Source organism: Staurois parvus, unplaced genomic scaffold (assembly GCF_062004578.1).
Source record: "Staurois parvus isolate SC_StPar_1 unplaced genomic scaffold, SC_StPar_1.0 ptg000604l, whole genome shotgun sequence".
Lineage (NCBI taxonomy): Eukaryota > Metazoa > Chordata > Amphibia > Anura > Ranidae > Staurois > Staurois parvus.
Window position 1 is genome coordinate 4,084,823 of NW_028318400.1, and position 24,604 is coordinate 4,109,426.

Consider the following 24,604-nt stretch of genomic DNA (forward strand, 5'->3'; position numbering starts at 1 on the left):
TTGACAGATCTTGTTATTCTCTTTCTTATACTGCATGTCAGAACAATCTGACACACTTGAAGAGGCCTGAACATATCTGTCACATAGAGCTCCATCAAATGTAGAGAAGTAAATGCTATGTTCCTTCCACATGACATAACAGACACAGAAAGCAATGAGAAATGTTAGATATACTGAACTCCCCATGGTTTAATGGCCTTTCACATTTGTCCCTGGAGCACTGATGCCAACAACTGAAATATCTACTGTATACTAAAATCAAGCAGACAGTTTGCAGTTTCTGCCATACATAACTAGCCAAGCAGGTCTGCTTGAAATTTAGATGTGTGCTCTATGTGTAATAAAACTCACTGCCAGATGCATTCTATTTCAACAAGTCTGGACAATTGTGATGAACACCGCCATCATAAATAAAGCGATATTAAACCAAAAATGTTTCTATATTGCAGCCTACCATTCTTTAAATGTGGTGACTCCATTTTTTAAACATTTTTCCATTTTCACCTGGTGATCTGAATCCAAAAAACAGAGGTATACCGCTCAGGCAAACAATCCAGATCAATCCACGACAGGTGCAGGCTCTGGCTCGCCACCACACACACGATACAACAGGAAGAAGGGTCAGCCACACATGATTAAGCACAAGATCGTGTGAAACACGTTAACATGTGCTGTATTCATGTCCTGGTGTTTTGTGTGTCCTATGGATCAATAAATATACACTATATTCATCATCTTCCGGTGTGAGGTTGACCCTTCTTCCTATTGCACCTGGTGATCTGGCCAGTAACGCATTTCCTATGCTTCCGCTATGTAGGAGCAACAGAGTCACCTTGGAAAGCAGCACTGTCTAACAGGAACGTGTTAGATGGGCTAGTAGAATTAGATGGACTTTACATAAGTGACTAACAAATTAAAGCAAAACTCTATTGAACATATTTTAAGCACTGTTGACAGCAAGACAAGTCAATCATTTGGTAAAGTGAGGCAGCAGGAAACGGGGCTATCTTAACAGCCGAATGTCAAAAGGATTTGGAACAGAATTTCTTACTTGCCTAAATCAACTTTTCCCCTTGACAGGCTCATGGACTGTCCACTTAAAGTAGGATAGTCACCCAACCGGTTCAAAAATCAAAGAATTGCTATTTAGTGTCTGAGTGTTCATATCTCTGGAGACCTTAAAAAGCTTTCTCAGCTTAAGGCATTTCTCTGGTCTAGGTGTGAGAGAACTTCACACTGAAGTCACTGGAGTAGAATCAAGTTAGAAAATGAAACCACCAAGGGAAGAAGACTGTCAAAAGGAGCTTCAAGAACAAAAAGGTAGAATTTTAGAAGGTAAGCTTTGTAGCATAGTAATAAAGAAATCCTTGCACTTGGTGTAACAAAAATAGCAGCATGCTGAAATGTCCAAATACTGAACATGCTGTAAATACACACACACAAAAATGAGGTGCGCTCATCACTTAATATATTAACAAATATAAACCAACGTACCACATTAATAACAAATTTACTGCAAAAATGCATCTACATGCGTAACTATAGTGTCCAAAAAACTTGGAAATTTAATTCAGGTGCTTGTATCACATGCGTTATCCATCATGAAGGTATACAGCATCAACAGTGAGCCACTGCAACCTCACATCAGTACTTCAGTGTAGATCCCAGTGTTACACAGCTCTTTGCCAGATGGGAAGATTTTAATGTAATGAGATCTACATGCGCTTAGCTGTCATACAGCTAGATTTCGAGTCCCACACTCAAAACCATGCATCCAATGTCATAATTAAAGCAAAAGAACACAGGACAAAACTCATGGGGGTTGATTTACTAAAACTAATGAGTGAATAATCTGGTGCAGCTCTGCTTGGTAGCCAATCAGCTTCTATCTTCAGCTTGTTCAATTAAGCTATGGCAATAAAAGCTGGAAACCGATTGGTTATTATGCAGAACTGCACCAAATTTTGCACTCTACAGGCTTTCTAAATAAATCCCATGGTGTAGTATAAAGATAATCCGGATTTATTAGAGAAAAAGCCACTTACATTAAAATCATTAGAATATTGGCAAACAAGCACAGCATAGATTAAAACCAAGCACTGGGACCTGCACCTAAGCACTGATTTGAGGTTTTAGTGGTGCACACTTGGTGCTTTAAATGTTCATGGTGAATAACACAAGTGAACTATTGATTTATCACCTGACTTGAATTTTGGGGTTTTATGCACACTACAGTTATGTATGTAGTTGTGTTTTTGAACAAAAGGTTTGTAGCATAGCCTTGCCACCATTTCTTTGTCTGTTGTATGTTGATCAGTATTAGTACGTCTGTCTGATTTGTTATTTCCCTAGTTTAAAGTGTTACCAAATGTGTTGATGCTTACCGTCCTTGCAAGGTGTCCTTGGCTGAGCATTCTTGTAGGTAGAGCTGAATTTTCCCAGCTATCACTAGTTTTTCATAAAGAAAAATTAGTGTTGGCAAGTCTGCCTAGTGCCCCTCCACCCTCATCCATAGGTCTAACTGTGCATATGAGCCAAAGAGGTAAACATCAACATTTGGGAAAAGACTTCCTACAAATATTAGGCAGTCAGATCAAGCCTGAAAGTTGAACCACCATCTAATGTCTGTAGATTCCTTAAATTAACAGATACAGTAAACCTGTTGAATAAAGCTCTAAATAAAGTCCTGCAGCTTTCAGTTGGAGACTACATCTTTCTGAGACTCCTGGACAATCCCAACTTACTAATGGAGCCTCAACATTTGAACATCTGTGCTCTAAACCATACTCGCACTAGTTTATGCAGTGGTGCAGAAGCACCATTTTACTCATTTTTTTTGTTATCCCTTTAGAACAAAATCTGAACACAAGTCTTACCAGCTTGCCACAAAGAATCCCACATGTCTCAATTCCTCGGGTGGTATTTGCATCCGCCAACTGCAAAAATTTTTGAGAAAGATCTTTGGGTAGAACAACCATTCGGAGGCCTTCCACAATTTCATCTAACATAGAGAAACAAGAAAACAATGTGGACAAAATGATCTCCAGCTGATATCATATGCGCAAGGATGGTGTACCTTTCTACCCAACACTAGTTCTAGGATAAGTTCACCTTTCCCAACATGTTACACCAGTAGTTGGGGTGTAACATGTTGAGTGTCCGCCAACTCACCCCCAATCCACTCTTTCCTTGTAACAGTGAACTAAGGTCTAGGAGGAAGTCAATTGGTAACGAAACGTGCCCTATGAAAAAGTCAATTGTTGATGAAACACATCAGATGCAAGTGACGTCAGATGTGGTTGGTATCATGAACACATGGTGAAGAAATTTGTGCACGTTTTGTCACTTGGAAAGTGAACACATTCATTTTTTAAAGAATGTATACAAATTTTGACACACTACACAATATTTTTGATGCTATGTCACTTGGGAGCAGTAGTGAAGAGGAGGAGAGGAGGATTGTTGCTTATATACAATGCTCTATTGCATCAAGTGTCTGATGAAAATATAATGAGACTATTACTACCTGTATATGGGCTTTTGAAGGATTGAGAGAGTTTATAGTGCTCCTGTTTTGCACAGATATGTAATTCGGAAAATGGTTACACTCACATGAAAGTGGACATAGATAAGCAAAAAGTCAGATTTTTCCAGCATCCAAAATGGCAACCGGCCGGTCGCACATGTGTGGTAGCATGTGTGTGTGGCTCCGCCCTACGCATTTTCATCATAAGTGACATCATCTTATCTATGTCTACTTTCATGTGAGTGTAACCATTTTTTAAATAAACATAGTTTTATTGGTTTTACACTATGTGGAGCATTCTTCTCTTGCATGTCTCCAAATACCTATTTGGGTCACCACTGGAGTGGTTTTGCTGGGATCATTACTTGGAGGATCTTTGGCTTTTCTCCCTTGGGGGTCCAAAGGAGGGTCCGGCTTTCCAACCTTCTGGGTTATCATACAAAAAAGCGCGATTGACCACTCTTAACGGGGGGGGGGGGGGGTCACATCTCTCTGGTAAGCCTTTAAGTGAGTAGTCGGTGACACATTAGCTGTCCTTGGATTTTTCCTATTTCATCACGGTCTTCGGAGACTTTCCTTTATTTTGACAACTCTAGACGGACATTTCTGTCAATATTTTTTTATTACAATTTTGTTTCACTAATTGTTTGGTATTCTGTTAAGTGCTGCACTTTATATGTATACAAATATGTCATTAACATAACCAAACACTGACATGCTCCACAATCTGCATGGTTTTGATAAACTGTGCAACACAAAAACGTTTCCAGTTGGAAATCCAGCTCTAAAAATGATCACAGAAATAAAGTACTCACTCTGAACGGCACTTAGAGTGGCTGCTGGCTTTAAGGCTCTGTTTATAGGAGGTGATTGACCAGCATATGCGGCTGCGTCATTCCTTCCAGCTTTTCCAGAAAGAACATTGCATGTTGGATGGGTTTTAGGAGAGGGACAACAAGTCATTGCGCTACCATCAGTCTGCTCAGGGACTTTATCTGTAAGGCTGTCTTTAGTTTTTTGCTGGTCTCGGATCTGATCTTGTTTTCTAAGCTGGTCCTCAAAGAAGGTGAATTGTTCAGTCTCTATCTGCTGCTGCCGTAGCTGGGCCACTCGCTTTTTTTCTGCCTCTATAAGCTGCTGCTGCTCCATTTTCTTCAGACATTCTGCCTTCCTCTTGTTCTGATAAAGTGTAAAAGCAGCTGTGAATGTTCAGATTGAGTCCACTGCATCTCAGGTTTTCATTTTGGATTTCACTTTCAAAAAAAGGACATATTGATGAAAGTAGGCCATAGGCGATACGATTTTCTTTCCTGCAGCCATAGGTAGAAGGAAAGAAAATTGTTCGATTCCCCTATCAACACAGTCAATTGGTTACAATTAGCCTGCCTATAGATGGTTCGAATCTTGGCTGGTCCCTGCTGAACCGGCCGAGATTCAAACCATCTGTGGCCGGCTTAACGTCTTTTTATTTCAGAAGCAGAGAACATTGTGCTACTAAGTACTGTAAATGCTATATTTTCATTCAGAAAACAGAACTACTGTATACCTAGTGTTTTAGGATATTTATTATTAGTAATGTTGTGCTGGATAGTAGAGATGAGCCGGGTTCAGTCTGAACCCAGTTTGGCAGAACCCATGGAAAGCTGTCACATGATCACATCCCCTCCAACCCAATCAGCAGTACTCGGGGCATTCCCACCCTGCAACTGCATATACACATAAAGAGGAGGTGATGCTTGTGACATAACTGACCTAGTATCGGAAATAGGCCATATTAGATCACGACATCAGGGACCCTATGTGCATGCAAATTTGCCTGATGCTACAGATTGGATTGGAGAGGATGGGATCATGTAACAACATTCCACTGGTTCCGCTGAATTGGGTTTATACTGTGTTTGGACCTAACCCAGCTCATCACTGATAAATAGCAGGAATAGTAATGAGCTTGTTATTTCCATCTATTGATCCCCAGAGCCCATATCTCCTGCTAGATTCTCATCAAATCACTGTATGCGTTCTGACTATACATTGGATTGGAGCTCACAGAAGGTTAGGAACTTTCCCCCCATAGGACAGTGCTTGAGCCTAGTGACTGCCTGCTTAAGCATCCCAATCTGGGAGACAGGGGAGAGATTCACATGCTCCACCATTCTTGGATAAAACACATTTTTTATTTGGACCTTGTATGGTCAAATAGTGATGCAAGGGAGATTGAGGAAGGAAAGTATTATACAAGGTCCTTACAAGCTCTATATCTAGTAGAATTGTTACTAAAACAGTGAAATTACATGCTTGCTTTATTCTGACTTTTATGAACAGCTATTTTCAGCTGATGCCTCAATATCCTAAATCCATTTTGTATGTAACCAATGTTGTTCTAAATAAATGGAAATGTATGGGTGAAGACAAACCAGGGGATCTACACTGAGTGTGCACCAACCACAGGCAGCTTTGTGATTGCTAGCACAGATACACGATCAACCACCCTCCTCAAAGAGAGAGAAGCGCTCTTGGTCTTTATTACAGAAGTCTCCTTATCTGGGGTAAAATGTAGTTCTTTTAGGCTGGATTATTGCAAATACCTAGAAGCAATACCAAAAGAGATATAAGACTGGAGTACTGAAAAGTGAATCTAGTCCTCTCACAACATTTGTGACATGTCAATAAAGGTGATCAGCTTACTATATACAATAATAAGAATAAGTTATCCTCATGCGCTGCCCACAAATAAATAAGATGCTGCAAGCACCTAAATGTGTTCCCACATCAATAAAACTTCCCAAGAATAGTGCTGCGCTGCCCCCTAGTGACCCAAAAAATACACCAATAATAAACAGCCTCCTGAGAATCAAACCCAGTGTGTAATAGAATAAATATGTGAAACAAAGTCAATAGTAAATAAAAAACAAACCACTGAGTCACTAAATCCAAATGATATGTGAAACATATATAAAAAATAAACCAAAATCAAGTAGCAATAAACACCTGGCCAACCTATAATAAACACTTGGCTGTTTTTTTTGTTGTTGTTGTTTTTTTACACTTTATCCTTCAGCTCAGCTGGGTGTTTATTATAAGTTGGCCAGGTGTTTATTGCTACTTGATTTTGGTTTATTTTTGATAAATGTTTCACATATCACTTGGATTTAGTGGTTCAGCCAGTTTTTTTTTTTTTTGTACTATTGACTTTATTTGTTTCACATATTTATTCTATTACACATTGGGTTTGATGCTTAGGAGGGTGTTTATTATTAGTGTATTTTTTGGGTCACTAGGGGGCAGCGCAACACTATTCTTGGGGAGTTAATATATACAATGTTAACATGAAGTGTTATTGCTTGCTCTCTTTGTAAATAGAACTGTAAGTAGAGGCAGCCATAATTGCTTATGTCAGAAGTAGAAGGTACATCTCAAAGAGCAGTACACAAAATAAAAATGTACCTTTTTTTTCTGCAATAGGTTCAGTTCACAAAAGGTAAAACACCAGAATACAAGTTTGTCTTAAAGAAGTGACAGTTACTTTCAGCTCATTCACATGGCTAAAAATAAAAGACATGGAACTAAACCCTTCGATCCATTTGCAGCCAAAGACTGCGCCATTTTAGCTTCTATTTAGATCTGCAGTTTCCACGGTGCTGCACGTGTAATCAACTATGACTCAACTCATTCCAGGTTTGGACAGTTTAGCTGAGAATTGACATAAGGCAACTGTGACAGTTATCACCAGCGCCACGCCTTGAATGTAGCATACACTGTACACACAATGACAAAGTGATAATAATTGAGCACTGCCAAACCCAAATGAGTGAATAAATAAACATCCAGTGTTAAGCAAAGCTGCTGCAATCACTAGTTGTGGTTGTTAAACACAAATACATCAAAATAAAACAAAAAAAAATGTGTAGCATTGCTGTGAAATACCAAAGAAACTATAACCTATAGTCCATTGTGTGCATAATATATGCAATCACATTCAATAGCACGGTCTCTCATATATCTTGTGCAAACGGGTATAAATCTGTACAGAATCTTGGAACTGACTTTTTTATATTTTAATGGTTTTTATTAATTTTAATCAGTATAAAACAGAGGCAACAAAACACGCCCCCACAGGGGCTATCAATTGCACCGATAAGAAAAAACATAATAGAGAAACAGTGCTCTAACTCCAAGGCAGAAGGTACGCCCACGCAGGGGCTATCAATGGCACGTAAGTTACAACAACATTAATGAAACTCTGACTATAACAACTAAAGGCAGCTGTCCACTGTCACCCAAAAACTAACAGAAAAAGGGAGAAAAAAAAAAGAAAAGAAGAGCTGGGGTCCAAGAGCGCCACCACCGAACGCCAATGCCAAACGCCATTACATCCCCATACTAGCCAGAGGGAGCGTGGGAAAGGCATATTGCAACCACGGTTCCCATATTTTCGAAAATTTACATTGGGAGTCGTTGCATATACTCGACATCTGTTCGTTGAGCATCATAGTGGTCATACGATCCCGCACCCCCTGAAGAGGGACAAACGGACTCTTTCAGGCCTGAGCAATTGTTCTAGTAGCCGATAAAAACAAATAGGACGCCAACTTCTGCTGATGAGCCAAGAGGCCCGGTATAGGGCAATGAAGCAAAGCATACCGAGCATCCTGGCGTATAGAGAGATGAAACAAAGTGAAAAGGAGGCCAAACACACGAGACCAAAAACGAACCAGTCTTGGGCATGACCACCAGATATGCAAGACATCGCCACGATGGCCACAACCCCGAAAACATCGATCACTACAGGCAGGGTTAGCCTGGGTCAAACAAGCCGGAACCCAATACCAACGAAACAATACCTTATAGGCTGCCTCCAGCGTGGACGTATTAAATGAGCATTTAGCTATGAGTGACCAGGCCTTATTCCAGTCCTCCGGATCCACAGCCACTCCCAGGTCGCGCTCCCACTGAACAACATATGAAAGAGAAGTATGCGACGAGCGTCTGTTCAAAGCTGCATAAAGAAGAGAGATAAGGCCCGGGGCACCCGGACGCTGCTGGCAAAGCTGTTCAAAGGCAGATTTCTGGTATGGGAAAGCAGGAGTGCCCCGCAGCAAGAGCAGCCAGTGCCGCAATTGAAGGTATCGAAAAAATTCCGCCGGGGGAACATCCCGGGACTCCCGAAGAGAATGAAACTGACTTTTTTGAGCGCAAAATGTTGCATTTTTCTTTCTATAGACTTCAATGGAAATGATGCATGTATTGTGTTTTTGCTGCATTTTTGGCATGTTTTAAATCTGCCTAGCAACAAGAAAAATAAAAAAAAGGGAAAAATAAAAATGCATGAAAAACGCAATTCAGAAACGGCTTAAACTCAACCTGCATAGGTGTGAATCTAGCCTTAGTGTGGATTCTCAGGTTTTAGAGGAGTGATTTGAGCATCTATCCACTAGGTAGCGGTAACACTCTGATCCGTTAGGTATCTTGTCTCCATGGCAGTGATCTCAGTCACTGCCTATTATACGGAAAGAACAGGATCTATATAAGGACTAGCACATGTCACCTAGGTTACCCCTGAGGAAGTCAAGTGATCAGTGACGATATGTGTGGGGAAGAGCTTGGGTGACAGGAGAGCCGATGGGTTGTATTCATCACGGGTCTTGTCCAAGGTCAGGGATTTTATCAGCATTTTCTTGTGGCATTTCATCTTGTTGAATGTAAGTGCAATTTTAATAAAACTACTTGGTATTTTCTACACTATGGCGGGTTCCTTTGTTTTGTGAGTTCCACCTGACAGACCTTTGGCTACAGGAGCATTCTTACACCAGCGAGCAGTGGAGGAGAGAGAGAATCCTATAACCCACAGAGACGCCCATACTCATCCCTCACAGATGGGGCGGAAGCTCTTCTGACCTATTTTTAATTAAACAGGCTTGCATGTGGAGGTGAGAGTCCATTTCAGACACACTTTTTGGGTGGTGCACTTTTTGCATGGATTGCTGACAGCACCGGGCAGAAGGGTACGAACACCAGCAGCAGGATCAATTTCAGGATCATGTACAGATTTATATTCGTTTGCATGGGATATATGAGAGACCGTGCTGGTGGATGTGGTTACATGTATTATGAACTCAAGGAACTATAGGTAATAGTTTATTTGGTATTTCACAGCAGCGTTACACATTTTTGTGCTTTATTACACTGTATATGTGCTAGTAGGAAGATTGAAAATGAAAACAAAAATTACATTAGTATGTCTCATAAAGATTTATTAACACCCATTGAATATTTCTAACTTGAGCTTTCTTTTGGGAAAAAAATATTGCATTTGTGGGATTAGTTCCACTCTAACCCTAAAAGTGGCACAAAAAAAATGCCACTCGAAGGTTAAAAAAGTATATAATAAACACTAATAAAGAGAAAAACAATAGTAACATTCTAGATCACTTACTACGCCTTGCATATATTCTTGGTATTCTAAGTTATATTTTTTCAAAAGTTCTTTCTTAAGATCATCTGTTCTTGGAAATGCAATCTCTTTTAATTTCTGCAAGGGAAAAACAAAAGGTGAAAACAAAAATAATAATAATTATTATTATTATATCAAACAACTGCAGTTTGGAAAATTTACCATACATTTTGATTGAATAGTTGTATTTGCAAGAAAGCTCTCACAGCCAGACTTGTGTTTAAAAGGAAACTACAGGGGCCCACATAAAAGGATACGCATAAATTAATACAGCTATATAGAGTTTCACTGTTGCCACTGCATTGTTCCCCATGGATGGTACACTTGGCATGTTATAGATATGTTAACAGTTACAGAATAACCTGCATCTCTGGGTTAAAGGGTATACATGCCCAATCATTCAAGAGCAACATGTGGATAACAACCATTAATAATAATTGTTTAAAATAAACCAAGATCAAAATGTTTTTTTCTTTCCCAATTATGGATACAGTAAGGGACCCGTCAGGCTTTTTTTTCTTCTTGTTCAAACATTTTATTAATTTTCAGAGCCAAGAGAACAAACATAAGGCATCTCAAAACACAAGTACATGAACAAAACAATAAGAAACACAAAAAGTAAAAAAAAAGGAGCAGAGGGGGGAGAAATTGGAGGGCAGGTTACCCTACCACAGAAAGGGATTACAGTGTGATAAACATTTAACCAGGTAGCCTTGGGAGCAACGGAAGTTTTGTATAGCAAAAGGAAGATGAGACCTGGTCAAGCTCTGGAAGGAGGGCAATATTTCCTAGAACTGCAGGCGGGTTCAGCGTAAAGCCAAGGGGAGAGAATTAAGGTAGGAGAATGAGGAGAGGAGGAGAATAGGTTTTTTTTTAATCTGTGTCCCATTGTGGTGATCCCCCTTTACTTCCTGTCCCATAGCTAGAGTTGACAAAAGCTAGGGAATCCCTGGTTGTCAACAGACATCACCAGAATAAGTGTCTCAATCAGAAGATTTCCCCTGTATTCCTGTTCTGGTCACAAGCAAAAATTGGGGATATTTTCACTTCCACTCTCAATTATACCTATAAACAGGACAAATATAGAGGGCAAATCTTCCTAAAGGGAGGCATAAACCAGCACAATAAATAAACAATAGGGGGGGGGGTTGCCGAATCCCTATCCAAAGTGAAATAAAAAAAAGTTTTGCCAAATAAGTATGACTTCAAATGGAAATATTTATTTTTCATGGAGAAAACTACTCAAGAATATAGGCAAGTCAGACAAACCTTTAATATATCTTGTTTTTCTGGGATTTCACATTGCTGGTAGTCTCTGTGGAGAGGCAGTTTCTCAACAAATAGCCTGCAACCAAACAATAGACAACTCATGGCTTATATTAAAATGGTAGTGGCAGAGGACATGTTTAAAACAGAACATGACTGGACTCCTTACGTGATAAACTTGTTGTAGAGAACAAATGCATTTTCAAGATTTCCTTCATCCAAATACACAGAGGCCATTCTTTCCATCTCCACTCCAGACCGAAAGTAGCGCCTGGGCGTGATGTCTTCATTGATGGTGATATTACAGCCTAGCTTGCTGAGGGCCCGAACTCGCTCCTCTGGGGTTAGTGATACATCTGTGTGATCTGGCATTGCTACAAGTTTTTTCTGCACCAAAAATAAAAAACAGTTAAGTTCTTTAATGCTACCTGTGCCACCCATGTCATTAGTGGACTCTAGTAAAAACCATCTCTCCAAATCCACAAAGCTGTTCAATCGCAACACAAAATCCTAGACTTGTAGTCAATGGACCACTTACAGTGGGGCAAAAAAGTATTTAGTCAGCCATCAATTGTGCAAGTTCTCCCACTTAAAAAGATGAGAGAGGCCTGTAATTGGCATCATAGGTAGACCTCAACTATGGGAAACAAAATGAGAAAAAAAATCCAGACAATCACATTGGCTGATTTGGAAAGAATTTATTTGCAAATAATGGTGGAAAAAGTATTTGGTCACCTACAAACAAGCAAGATTTCTGGCTCGCACAGACCTGTACCTTCTTCTTTAAGACGCTCCTCTGTCCTGCACTCATTACCTGTATCAATGGCACCTGTTTGAACTTGTTATCAGTATAAAAGACACCTGTCCACAACCTCAAACAGTCACACTCCAAACTCCACTTTGGTGAAGACCAAAGAGCTGTCGAAGGATGCCAGAAACAATATTGTAGACCTGCACCAGGCTGGGAAGAGTAAATCTGCAATAGGCAAGCAGCTTGGTGTGAACAAATCAACTGTGGGAGCAATAATTAGAAAATGGAAGACATACAAGACCACTGATAATCTCCCTCGATCTGGGGCTCCACACAAGATCTCACCCCGTGGGGGTCAAAATGATCACAAGAACGGTGAGCAAAAATCCCAGGACCACATGGGGGGGGACCTAGTGAATGACCTGCAGAGAGCTGGGACCAACGTAACAAAGGCTACCACCAGTAACACACTACGCCGCCAGGGACTCAGATCCTGCAGTGCCAGACGTGTCCCCCTGCTTAAGCCAGTACATGTCAGGGCCCGTCTGAAGTTTGCTAGAGAGCATTTGGATGATCCAGAAGCGGATTGGGAGAATCTCATATGGTCAGATGAAACCAAAATAGAACTGTTTAGTAGAAACACAACTCATCGTGTTTGGAGGAGAGAGAATGCTGAGCTGCATCCAAAGAACACCATACCTACTGTGAAGCATGGGGGTGGCAACATCATGCTTTGGGGCTGTTTCTCCACAAAGGGACCAGGACGACTGATCCATGTACAGGACAGAATGAATGGGGCCATGTATCGTGAGATTTTGAGTGCAAACCTCCTTCCATCAGCAAGGACATTGAAGATAAAACGTGGTTGGGTCTTCCAACATGACAATGATCCCAAACATACTGCCCGGGCAACGAAGGAGTGGCTTCGTAAGAAGCATTTCAAGGTCCTGGAGTGGCCTAGCCAGTCTCCAGATCTCAACCCCATAGAAAACCTTTGGAGGGAGTTGAAAGTCCGTGTTGCCCAGCGACAGCCCCAAAACATCACTGCTCTAGAGGAGATCTGCATGGAGGAATGGGCCAACATACCAGCAACAGTGTGTGCCAACCTTGTGAAGACTTACAGGAAACGTTTGACCTCTGTCATTGCCAACAAAGGATATATAACAAAGTATTGAGATGAACTTTAGATATTGACTAAATACTTATTTTCCACCATAATTTGCAAATAAATTATTTCCAAATCAGCCAATGTGATTGTCTGGATTTTTTTTTCTAATTTTTTCTCTCATAGTTGAGGTCTACCTATGATGCCAATTACAGGCCTCTCTCATCTTTTTAAGTGGGAGAACTTGCACAATTGGTGGCTGACTAAATACTTTTTTGCCCTACTGTACATAGGTAACCAATTCAGACAAAATAAACCAAACTTTTTAAAGCTCAGTCACAGTTCTATGTTCATAAATCATTTCTTCTCCTAACATACACACTGAGAAGGGTGTGAGGAAAATGAGGGGCACAATAATATCCACTGTATACGATGGTTTAACACATCCCACCCACACCTCCAACTGCCAGTCTAGGAGCTCTGTACATCTGGAATTGGTGATTGCAGTTGTAGTCCCACAGACTCCTCATGCAACAACCAATTCCATGAGAAAAACTGCAAAGACAGGAAGTAGAGAGTGCACTGATCGGAAGGACTGAGCCAGTGCTTCCTTTGCATTCCAGTCTCCATTTTTACCTTCGGTTGTCCCATTTTAGATAGGATTCCTGGAGCTCTCATTTTGGGGAAAAATATTGCCCCCCAAGTCATCTTTAACATTTTCAAAAATTTTAGCAAACTTGATACCACAACCTTTTGTTGGTTGTACCTTAGAGATAACAAGATCGGCCATTCAAATACACTTGCTCAAACATTTCAAAGTCGACTTTTTCTTTTTCAAGTAAAAAATACGTGACAAGGCTGCCTTTGTTATAAGGAACACTGTCCTCACTTCATTAAGAAGAAACTTCTAAAGTAATTGGCTCACTGTCAGAAGTATACAATGTTCTAGCTTCATTGAACTATGGGTTTTACGTGTGTGTGTATATAAAAAAATATATATACAGTATATAAAAATATATAGATCAATCATTTTTTATAAATATATTGCATATACACACACACACACACACATCACACAAAAAAACTGATTAATAATATGTTACAGTGGTACTGATTAGACAAGATGGAAAGGCGGTACAGTGACATCACAATCTCCACCTTGTCTCATGAAAGAACATTTTGAATTCCTTGAGAAACTGCTCAAGTGTTCTCTAAATGGCACCCATGCCGAGTGAATGACCTCATGTGTTCACTTTGAAGCAAGGTAGCTGCTCAGCGAGAACCCAAAAGCTATGACTTCAATCACTGTATTAGCAGTGTCTGCTACAGTGATATCTAACTTCCATTGGGACCGGCCATGTATGAAATTGGACTGAAAGCACTAACTCTCCAGCGCCTTAAAAGGGGTCAATGCCAGGAAGAAGCCAGGGAACCCAATGTGTGGATAACCTTAGGATAAAATCTTGGTGATGCAGCTCTCAGATTCGGAGATCATCAAAAGTGGGAAAAAAAAAAAAGCACACGGGTGGCACAAACACCTAGTGCATTATCCAAGGTTTATTGAAAAAAATTTTTAAAAGACAAAAATACATACTCACAAAATAAGTGCATGAAAAAGCCTGTAAAGCCATAGGCATGGCCCAGAATCCAACTGGTGGTGCTGTTGGCCTGCTGACGCATTTCGAGGATATGTCCCTTTCCTCAGAGCTGCAACAGCTCTGAGGAAAGGGTCAAAGCTGAAACAGCTCTGAGGAAAGGAACGCATCCCCGAAACACTTCAGCATGCCGACCGAACCACCAGTTGGACACTCTGCCATCATTCTGGGCCATCCCTGTGGTCTTACAGGCTTTTCATGCACCGAGGGGTAGGGCCCTCCTAACCCTCTTGTATTGAACTGTATCATTGCTGTATTGTCTCCCTTTATATTGTAAATAGCTGAGCAAACTAATGGCACTATATACATCCTGTATAAGAATATTTTTGTGTGTATGTTTATTGTCTTTTTTAAAAAAATTGCAATAAACCTTGGATAATGGTAATGAAGGATTCAGTGAGCGCTAACCGACACAGCAGCTGATACACTAAAAAGGAAAACCATCAACCTTCAAACAAACAATATAAGATAAATAGTGCAGCGCTTGATGTTATATGACTGTACCAATATTGAAGATGGTGCAATATCCCTTACTTAAATGTCAACAGATGTGGACCACATGCATTATATGTGACCAAACACACTATATGTGATCCTCCCAGGAGTTGGAAACAGAGGGGAAGAAATGACGTGAGCTTCACACAATTTCACTTCACAATACAAAACGCACAATATAAATGCACAGTACAGTCCAGTCATCAAAGAAACACAGATGAGTGTATCTCGATGAGATCTTTATGATGCATGTAGTCCGGCGATATGCAGAAGAAATGAATAAATTGCGCACTCACCGGAAGCACAATTTAAATTGTGCGTTTGTGTCTCATACACCAAAGATCACTCCGACTGTGGATGAAGGGAAGCTCCGAACAGGTGGTTCTATGATGAAAGGTGACCCATCTGGGGATTCCTTCTGGCAGACAGGTTCCAAAACAGGATCAGCTGAATATATCTCTGGGCCTTAGGGTAATCACCTGGTAGTCCTGCAATAAAGTGTGTCCCATGTCCGGCTGACTGCTGCATAGTGTAGAAATCTTCTTACTACCACTGCATACTCACTATTCATAGACCTCATAGTATATTTTCCCAGAATGCAATGCGATCTGTGACATTTCAACTTTCCAGTCACAGGTGTCCTAACAACCGAGGACGTCTCCGGATGATAAAGAGGACACTGGGCACCTTCACAATATCTCTCTTGGCCCCTTTCTTGCCTCTTTCCATCAGCACCAGGGTCACATTAGCTTAAGGCCCAGACATTTGCTGTAGTGTAGATCTCAGTCTGTATTTATACGTGACCAACCCTGAGGAGAGATAAACTCAGAGCAATCCAGTTTATATGGGCAATAAAGAAAAGAAAAAAAAATCACCCTTAATGCAAATTGTAAAGAGAAAGGCAGCCTTTGAGGAAAAACAGGGTAATCCAGCTTGCAATTTGCATTAAGGGTGATTTTTTTTTTTTCTTTATTGCCCATATAAACTGGATCTACACTACAGCAAATGTCTGGGCCTTAAGCTAATGTGACCCTGGTGCTGATGGAAAGAGGCAAGAAAGGGGCCAAGAGAGATATTGTGAAGGTGCCCAGTGTCCTCTTTATCATCCGGAGACGTCCTCGGTTGTTAGGACACCTGTGACTGGAAAGTTGAAATGTCACAGATCGCATTGCATTCTGGGAAAATATACTATGAGGTCTATGAATAGTGAGTATGCAGTGGTAGTAAGAAGATTTCTACACTATGCAGCAGTCAGCCGGACATGGGACACACTTTATTGCAGGACTACCAGGTGATTACCCTAAGGCCCAGAGATATATTCAGCTGATCCTGTTTTGGAACCTGTCTGCCAGAAGGAATCCCCAGATGGGTCACCTTTCATCATAGAACCACCTGTTCGGAGCTTCCCTTCATCCACAGTCGGAGTGATCTTTGGTGTATGAGACACAAACGCACAATTTAAATTGTGCTTCCGGTGAGTGCGCAATTTATTCATTTCTTCTGCATATCGCCGGACTACATGCATCATAAAGATCTCATCGAGATACACTCATCTGTGTTTCTTTGATGACTGGACTGTACTGTGCATTTATATTGTGCGTTTTGTATTGTGAAGTGAAATTGTGTGAAGCTCACGTCATTTCTTCCCCTCTGTTTCCAACTCCTGGGAGGATCACATATAGTGTGTTTGGTCACATATAATGCATGTGGTCCACATCTGTTGACATTTAAGTAAGGGATATTGCACCATCTTCAATATTGGTACAGTCATAAAACCTTGGATAATGCACTAGGTTTTTGCACCATCTGTGTGCTTTTTTCCCATGTATGAAATATGCACATTTGCACAGGTTCAAACTGGACCAATGTAACTATGCAAAAATATCCATACCTTTGTGCATTTATGCGTTTCACGTTACTGCCTGTGTACCTGGAAGGTCCAACGTATGCTGAGCAAGCATTTTGGCATACCTTACGCCATAAAGATAAAAGAACACTCCTAGCAATTGCTTAAAAATGTAGTTGAAAAGCTCAAGCCAGGGGATGGATACAAGAAAATTTCAAAGACACTGAACAGTCTTCGGGGTATAGTTGCAAGAATATATAAGAAATAGAAAGTCTATGGCATAACTGTAAATCGGCCAAGAGCAAGCACTTCCCTAAAACAGTGCAAGAAGGAGACTAGTGAGGGACGCCACCTACACACTTTCGAAAATTCAAGAGTTAATCTGAGTATAGATGGTCCGAATATCAGCTGGTTCAGCAGGAACTGCCAAACATTTGGACCAAGTGCACAGCCGTCCTTCCAACAGAAACTGGAAAAGCAACCATTGGCTGCGAGCGCTGATTAGTGTGTTCTGGCAGTAGATATCACTGTACTAACATCCCCAATGATTTGAATGAAAAAAACCCTGAATGTGTGTACCAGGCATTACAAGCCTCAGTGGCTTATTTTAGAAAAAATATCCCCAGGTGCTTTATCATTCACCAGTTTATAGAGAGACAATAAGAAAGTTATGGTTAAGTAAAACTTATATAAAACAACATTTTGGTGAATTTCTATGTCAGTAAGCAAAACATTCTGTGGTGGCCAACGTTGAGATTTTTTTGATCATCAGACTAAAACATTGGGGTGATTTACTAAAACTGGAGAGTGCAAAATGGTGCAGCTGTGCATGGTAGCCAATCAGCTTCTAACTTCAGCTTGTTCAAGTAAGCTTTGGCAACATAACCTGGAAACCAATTGATTTTTATGCATAGATGCACCAGATTTTGCACTCTGCAGTTTTAATAATTCATCCCAATTGCATTTGACATAAACACACCATCCCCACTGTGAAGAATGGTGGTGGCCACATCATGCTGTGAAGCTTGTTAAGGTAGAGAGTACAATTACTGCAGCAAAATATAGAGGCATTCTAGAGGAAAATCTGATGAAGTCTGCAAGAAACCAGAGCCCAAAGAGAAGATTGTTTCCAGCAAGACAACAACTCCAAACATGAACCTTTAACAATACAAGAATGGCTTAAAATATCTTGATAATTGTTGTAGAATGGCCAAGTCAGAGTGAAGATCTCAATCCAAAAGAAAAGCTTTGATTAGACTTCAAAAAGGCAGACTTGAATCAGTTTTGCAAAAAGGAATGGAGATAAAATGCACTGCCCAGGTGTGCAATGCTGTTCCGACCTCTCCATAGGATGTTATTGATGCCAGATGTATCTATTAAATACTGAACTATGTACCCTCTACTTCCTATTCCCTAATTATTTTGACTATTCTAAATGTAATATTTATGAAATACAGAAAGCATACACGCATACATACATAAATAGGATTTCTCAATTCTACAAAATGTGCCAATTATTGTAGGTGTCATGCTTTTTTATGTCTAAAGTCAGTATGACATGGATTTACAACAGGATAAAACAAAGCATGCATAACAAAGAAAGAAAAAGGTTTCACCAGAGATGAAATGGAGATGGACTGTTCCATGCTGTCTTCAGACTTGATGGGAAGGGGCTAGTAATAGCTTTACAATCCTTCCATCTGAAACCAAAGGGGAAAAACAAAATCAATGCCTGCTTCACAAGTATCAAATAACATCAGTTCTTCTAATCTGTATGAATCATTGGTCGATATGATAGCTCAGAAAATTAGAACGGTCTTAATGATCCCAAGCCCTGTACACAGGCGTGGCAGCATTACACACATTCAGCATCCTTTCAGAAAATACAATCCTGTCATTTCTGCTCATTAGGTTCATTTAACAAGGCCTCATTTTCTTGAGGACAGATTGCAAAAATGGAGAGGACTCCTTTTCTTATTGCTATTTTCTGTTTAATTAGACATCAGTGACATTTTAGAAAATAATGGCATGGATTGATTTCTTAGATTTTTATGTAAAATTGTGTTTGTGTGTTCTGAATGATTTCATTAGTGATGATGATGTCAGCAGCGGTTGTATCGAAAAGTGAGAAATATTAGCTTTTACACAATTTCAAAATATGCTAATATTAGGCAACTGAACATAGAAGGGAAATGGAGTACATAAATGCATGGTGAAGAAAAAAAGAAGCCAGAAAAAAAATTTAACACCTCCACACAAAATTAACACGTCTCTGGACTACTGTACAGCTTCAAAAAGCAATTAAAATTTTTACATAATTGCCCATTATTTTTACTTGTTTTCTTGTTGAAAGCATCGCACCATGGACTACTGTTTCAGGCTTTGTGCATCAAAAACAATAGTCAGAAACACATTGGATGGGCACTCCAGATAATTAACGTAAAGACCACTACAAGGAGTTTGCTGTATGGAGCAGGCTTATATGCTGCTGGATCCAGAGCTCATAAATCCACATGAGACAATCATTATTATTGGATAAAACATAAAAAGTCTTACATGGTGCTGCACAGTATTGTGGTTGTTGAATAGACCCAGGCTGAAGGCAAATGGGCTGTGCCAATCTAGTTGAGATGACAAATGGAATCTGTGACAGGAGACTGTCGGCATCATACAGCCAAGTCCACATAGGGATCTTAAAGTAATTATTATTATTATTATTATTATACAGGAAACAGAGGGCCCTGCTCGTTAGAGCTTAATTACCTGGAGCGCCCATCCAGCGTGTTCCTGACTATTGTGTTTGCCCCACTGTCCCAGGGGGCTGCCCGTATTTGCCCAAGCACCTGGCATTGCACCTTTTTCTTGCTGCCAATATCTTTCCTTATGTTGGTGTTGCATTTCTGCTCCCCACAAATTTTTTTTTTCATTTTATCTCTGCATCAAAACCAAACATAACTTTTGTCTTCTCATCTTTCCATTTATTTCCAGCTTAACCAAAATAATCCTTTAGCCTCCCCATTTACATCTGTGAGATTTAAACCCAACTGTTTTGAGGGCCTTCTAAAGCCAAGTACACATGGGCCAAATACTGGGCGGTATCAGCTAGTTCAACAGAAACTGGCCAACATTCGGCACGTGCGTATGGCAGCCGGCCCAACAGAAGCTGGACATTCGTCCAGTTACTGTCGAAGAGACATGACCAAAAAGGGTCTGCGATCAGCTTCTGACCGATGCGTTCTGGCAGGAAGGGGGGGGGGGGCAGTCCCCCTGTTAGAACACAACACCACCACTTGTGTTAGTACAGCGATCTGTTAGTTTTACTTACAATGTGTACGAGGCTTAAGGCTTAGTTGTTATTTCTCTTGATTTTTTAAGTGTATGCTAGTTTATAGTATAATCACTACCCCTTTAGGAGTCGCTAGAATATTTGGGTCCCCTATAGTCCTGCACAGCCAGGCACCCCACATCTTCACTAAAGCTTGCATCCAGAGTCAGAAATCAGTCCTTGAGGTTTGGTTTTGTTGTTATATTTGGGGGAATTGAACTGGGATAGAGTTAGGGGTGTACAGGATGCCCAAGAGTACTGATACACTTGAGACAACCTCCTGGAACTATTTGCAAGCCTTCTCTGCAACACAGGCTCCATTGGAGAGCTAGCCAGTGTCTCCTTAGTGTACCACCCCAGACACTAGATGAACTTCTCTTCACACAGCAAACTGGCGGTATCCCTGAAGGGAATCTGGTTCCTTTCACTTTAAAAGATGAACAGTCACTGGTAGGTGGCTAATCTGGTTTTGCACTAGCATGCTCCATCCCTTATCTGCCCGGGGGGGTGTAGGTGTACTCAGATCCTCTATTGTACTGCGTATGGGCTGGTGGCTGCTGCCAGGCCTATCCTTCCCTGCCATACAGATGGTTCTCTCTCAGGGGGACGGTGAGCTCTGAGCTTTCCTCCTTTCAAGCTCCAGGCCAGCAGGTAAGACTCATCCCACTGGGCCTCCTCACAGCCTCCTTCCTTCAGCCTCAGATCCTCTATCTTCCACATGAACACTCCCTCCAACTCTCCTGCAGCTGAGCAGGCTCCAACACTTTTAAGGGTGCCCAGCCCTTTGCCAAGCCTTCTGTTGGGGATTGGCTAGGACCCCTCAAGAGTGCAAGCCAGCCATTCCTCAGATCCACCCACTGCCTCCAGGGCCTTCATTCAAAGCCCTAGAGCAGGGGGAAATTCCAGAGTGGCTGGCCTGCAGAGCCTCTCAGCTTCTGACCGCAATTTGATTACACCCAGGCTGCTACTTAGCCTTCCAATCAGGACTTGAGCTCCCCCTAACTAAACTAAGAGGTTGCCACAAAAGCATCTCTGTTTTTCTTTGGTTTGATTTTATGTATTATGTGTGATAGATAATACTAACATATTATTAAAAATATTTTTTTTCTCAAAGTTTTATTGACATTATTCATGAACAAAAATCAAAGACGATTTTTTTTCTCATTACATGATGAAACAACAGTAATGCATTATATCAGTTGAGAATATTACATATTACAAACTGCACTCAGCCTCCTTGTGTAGTATGATTCAGAAGGGTGCAAAGTGTCCTAAGACAACAGAGAAGCAATGAATTCAAAACAGTAAACACATAGAACCAGGTTTCAGAACCAGTTACGCTTCCTATGTTCACTGGGTCTGCCTACAGTACGGTGTAAAATCCTGATATATGGACATAAGGGCTTTAGCTGTCTCCTGGACACAACTGATCGATAGATTCACCTTATGATCAGTCCGCAGATGATCCAGCTATATTATATATCTGTTCAGCCTGCCCTGTCTACCTGTCTATCTACTGTGGACTAACCTTTTCCCATACAGGTTGAAGTATCTGCTCCTATATCATGTTATGTTGATATAACGGACTATCTAAATGCAATTTATGCTTTACACGATAGTAGGATACTCAAGGACATTGCTCCACACTGGGATTCTTGTGTACCTTCCTCACAGAATATTTGAAAGACCATCTGGGTAAGGGGCTAACATTATCACTCTGAGTGGTAGCGGATGGGATGACTAGATTCAGTCCGCTATGTGACAATCTGTCAACTAACTGCCTGTCCCTTAGACTCATGGCCTGCTATGCTATACATGAATCTAGATCTAATGCATGAATGGCAGTGTGTTTGAGTGGGTGAGCTGAGCCCGGCTTGTTATTCAAGGTTATAACATAATCTAGCCTTGTTTTAATGGTGATTGGAGGTCATTCGGATCAATCTTTTAATATATTTTTGATCTCAATAAAGCTCTAATTGTTTGGTTACACTGTGGTCAGTCCTCTTTTAAAGCCTCTCTTAGGGTGGCCTCTCTTGGTCCCCCATATGTTTTTTTTTTTCCCCTGTAGTTATGGTCATGGCTTTGGAGGTACCCAGCTGTAGATAAAATGGTGAGACAGTGACCTATGATAAATGACTGCATATTGAGATTCCCCTTAATGGGGACACATACCCTGGCATAGCATTTATTTTATTTCTCAGTTTCAATGGAACCCTATGGTTCCTTCAGAAGTTGCTAGGGGTTCCTTGAGCAATGAGAAATGTCTGCCTCTCTGTTCCTACTGACACCATTGATCTTTCTTTCTTCCACTGGCCATCACACTAATGTATCATGAGTTGTAGATATAGTCTTTTTGGGTTTTTTTTTTTGGATGGGGGGTCCCTGAGCCTAAAAATGTATTGAAAGGGTGCAAGGGTTCCTCCATATTGAAAAGGCTGTGGAAGGTCAACAGAGAGTAAAACAAAAAAAAAAAAAAATACAAAAAGGGATGAAGGGCAGGGGTTGTGTATGCTAGTAGATTTGCCACCAGCACATTTTAAATCCACAACATTACTGAACTTAGTCAAAAGAAAATCAACCCCCCGATTAATAAAGACTCACATTTAACCAGCAAATTAAAGAGCATTTCATGAAATAATTCATTTTGCTGCATTGAATTACTCGATCTTTTGTAAGTGCAATACAGGTCCAATGCTTTTATTGTAAAATGGTATTAAATCCTACAGGGCTAATAATGTTCATTCACTGAAGAATTATATTGCTGAGTTTTTTGCCTAAAGTGCTCTAATCAAAAGCAATACTATCATTCTTATCTAGAATTTAATCAAAAATTAGTCAAATATTTATTATAAAATATTTTAACAATATTAATGTTGTTTCATCATAATGCCTTCTGTTTAAAGCTTTTCATCATTATCTCAGTACTACAAATAATAATCTTGAGGTTTCAACATGCACCCTATCCAACCGACACTGAAAGGAAATAGAAAAGCACGATGAAGAGGAAATCCTGGCTAACAATAAAGAGAAATCTCACCAAAGAACATTAAACTAAATCAAGCGCTAATGATCCACTTACTACCAATACTTTTCTTTATCTTTGCCTTCCATAATCTTTTGTGGTCCCTAGAGCATCGTAAAAAGCCTGCCACATGGGAGGGATTTAATGGTGTGTTATGTTGTGGCCATGTGGCCATCACTTTAGGCTGTAAAATGAGGTGTCTTTGCAGTGACTCACTGAGTACTTCAGCCTCTTGTATAGCTAACAATATGTGTTATCAGGGTAGGACGTTGCTGGGTGATCACAATTTCAAACTTCACACCACCACACTTAAACGCCAGGCATATCTGGGTGTGTTGTGAGTTTCCTTGGGGGAACCAGAGAGACAGGGAGGTGACAGCAAAGTTTACTATATCAGGAAAGACAAGTACAGAATTGCAACTCTTTCACTAGAACTGGTTTAATCAATATCTTATCTGTTCAGCATTGCTGCCAAAAGACGTGTTTAATATTTATAATGTCTTCTTATGACAGGAAACCACATGACTGGGTTAGAAGACAGCATAATGTGAACATTAAAAGATGCTGGTCATGAAATAAACCCAAAAGCTGCCATTGCTTGCCTCCATCGGTAATGCTAGTCAACTGATTATCTGATAATCATTTTGACCCTTGCTTTAGGAAAATTCCATTTTAAAGTTCTCAATAAAAATAAATGCACATCTTTTCACAGGTAAAAAAAAACGTGCATTTATTTATTTTTTTCAGCAGATTGCGGTGCAATGCCTGGTTCCTGCAGACTCTTTCAGCATACCGAATGAGTTACTGAATGACCGCAAAGATCAATGAACTACCTAGAGTGCACACTAGAGCTCTGGTAGTTAATTGAGAACTACAAGTAGTCAGTTGCAAAAGCTAACAGTAGTTGTAGTTTTCCCATTCACGGAACTCTGAATGAATGACGTTGCTGGGTGGGCAGAGCCCTGCACGGCTATGTGTTTTCTATAGAGTGACAGCAGGGGAGAATATTCCTGGCATGCTGTCACAGGGAGAGGCTGCAGATGTGGGAACGTGTTCCACTAATTTTTAGGGTGGAACACGCAACGTGTTCCCAAAGGATTCTTTAGCCACAGTTCTGACATCACATTGACTTCTGTTGTTGAATATTGCTTTCAGCTCAGTT

The 24,604-nt window shown here is 40.5% G+C and overlaps 1 protein-coding gene across 3 annotated transcripts in view; it reads right to left on the reverse strand.

The window, feature by feature from the left end:
• The window catches only part of STAMBPL1 (STAM binding protein like 1), a 69,709-nt gene that overhangs the window by 16,913 nt on the left and 28,192 nt on the right, over positions 1 to 24,604 (reverse strand). For all 3 annotated transcript variants that reach the window (XR_016315367.1, XM_089692784.1, XM_089692783.1), the window contains 6 exons: positions 18,712 to 18,795; positions 11,413 to 11,630; positions 11,247 to 11,322; positions 9,960 to 10,055; positions 4,342 to 4,705; positions 2,877 to 3,001 (listed from right to left, as the gene is read on the reverse strand). Coding sequence is in view for 2 of the 3 variants with exons in the window: in XM_089692784.1 (XP_089548910.1) it covers positions 2,877 to 3,001; positions 4,342 to 4,705; positions 9,960 to 10,055; positions 11,247 to 11,322; positions 11,413 to 11,630; positions 18,712 to 18,741 (909 nt within the window). In the remaining variant the exon portion in view is untranslated. The remainder of the gene's footprint in view (positions 1 to 2,876; positions 3,002 to 4,341; positions 4,706 to 9,959; positions 10,056 to 11,246; positions 11,323 to 11,412; positions 11,631 to 18,711; positions 18,796 to 24,604) is intronic.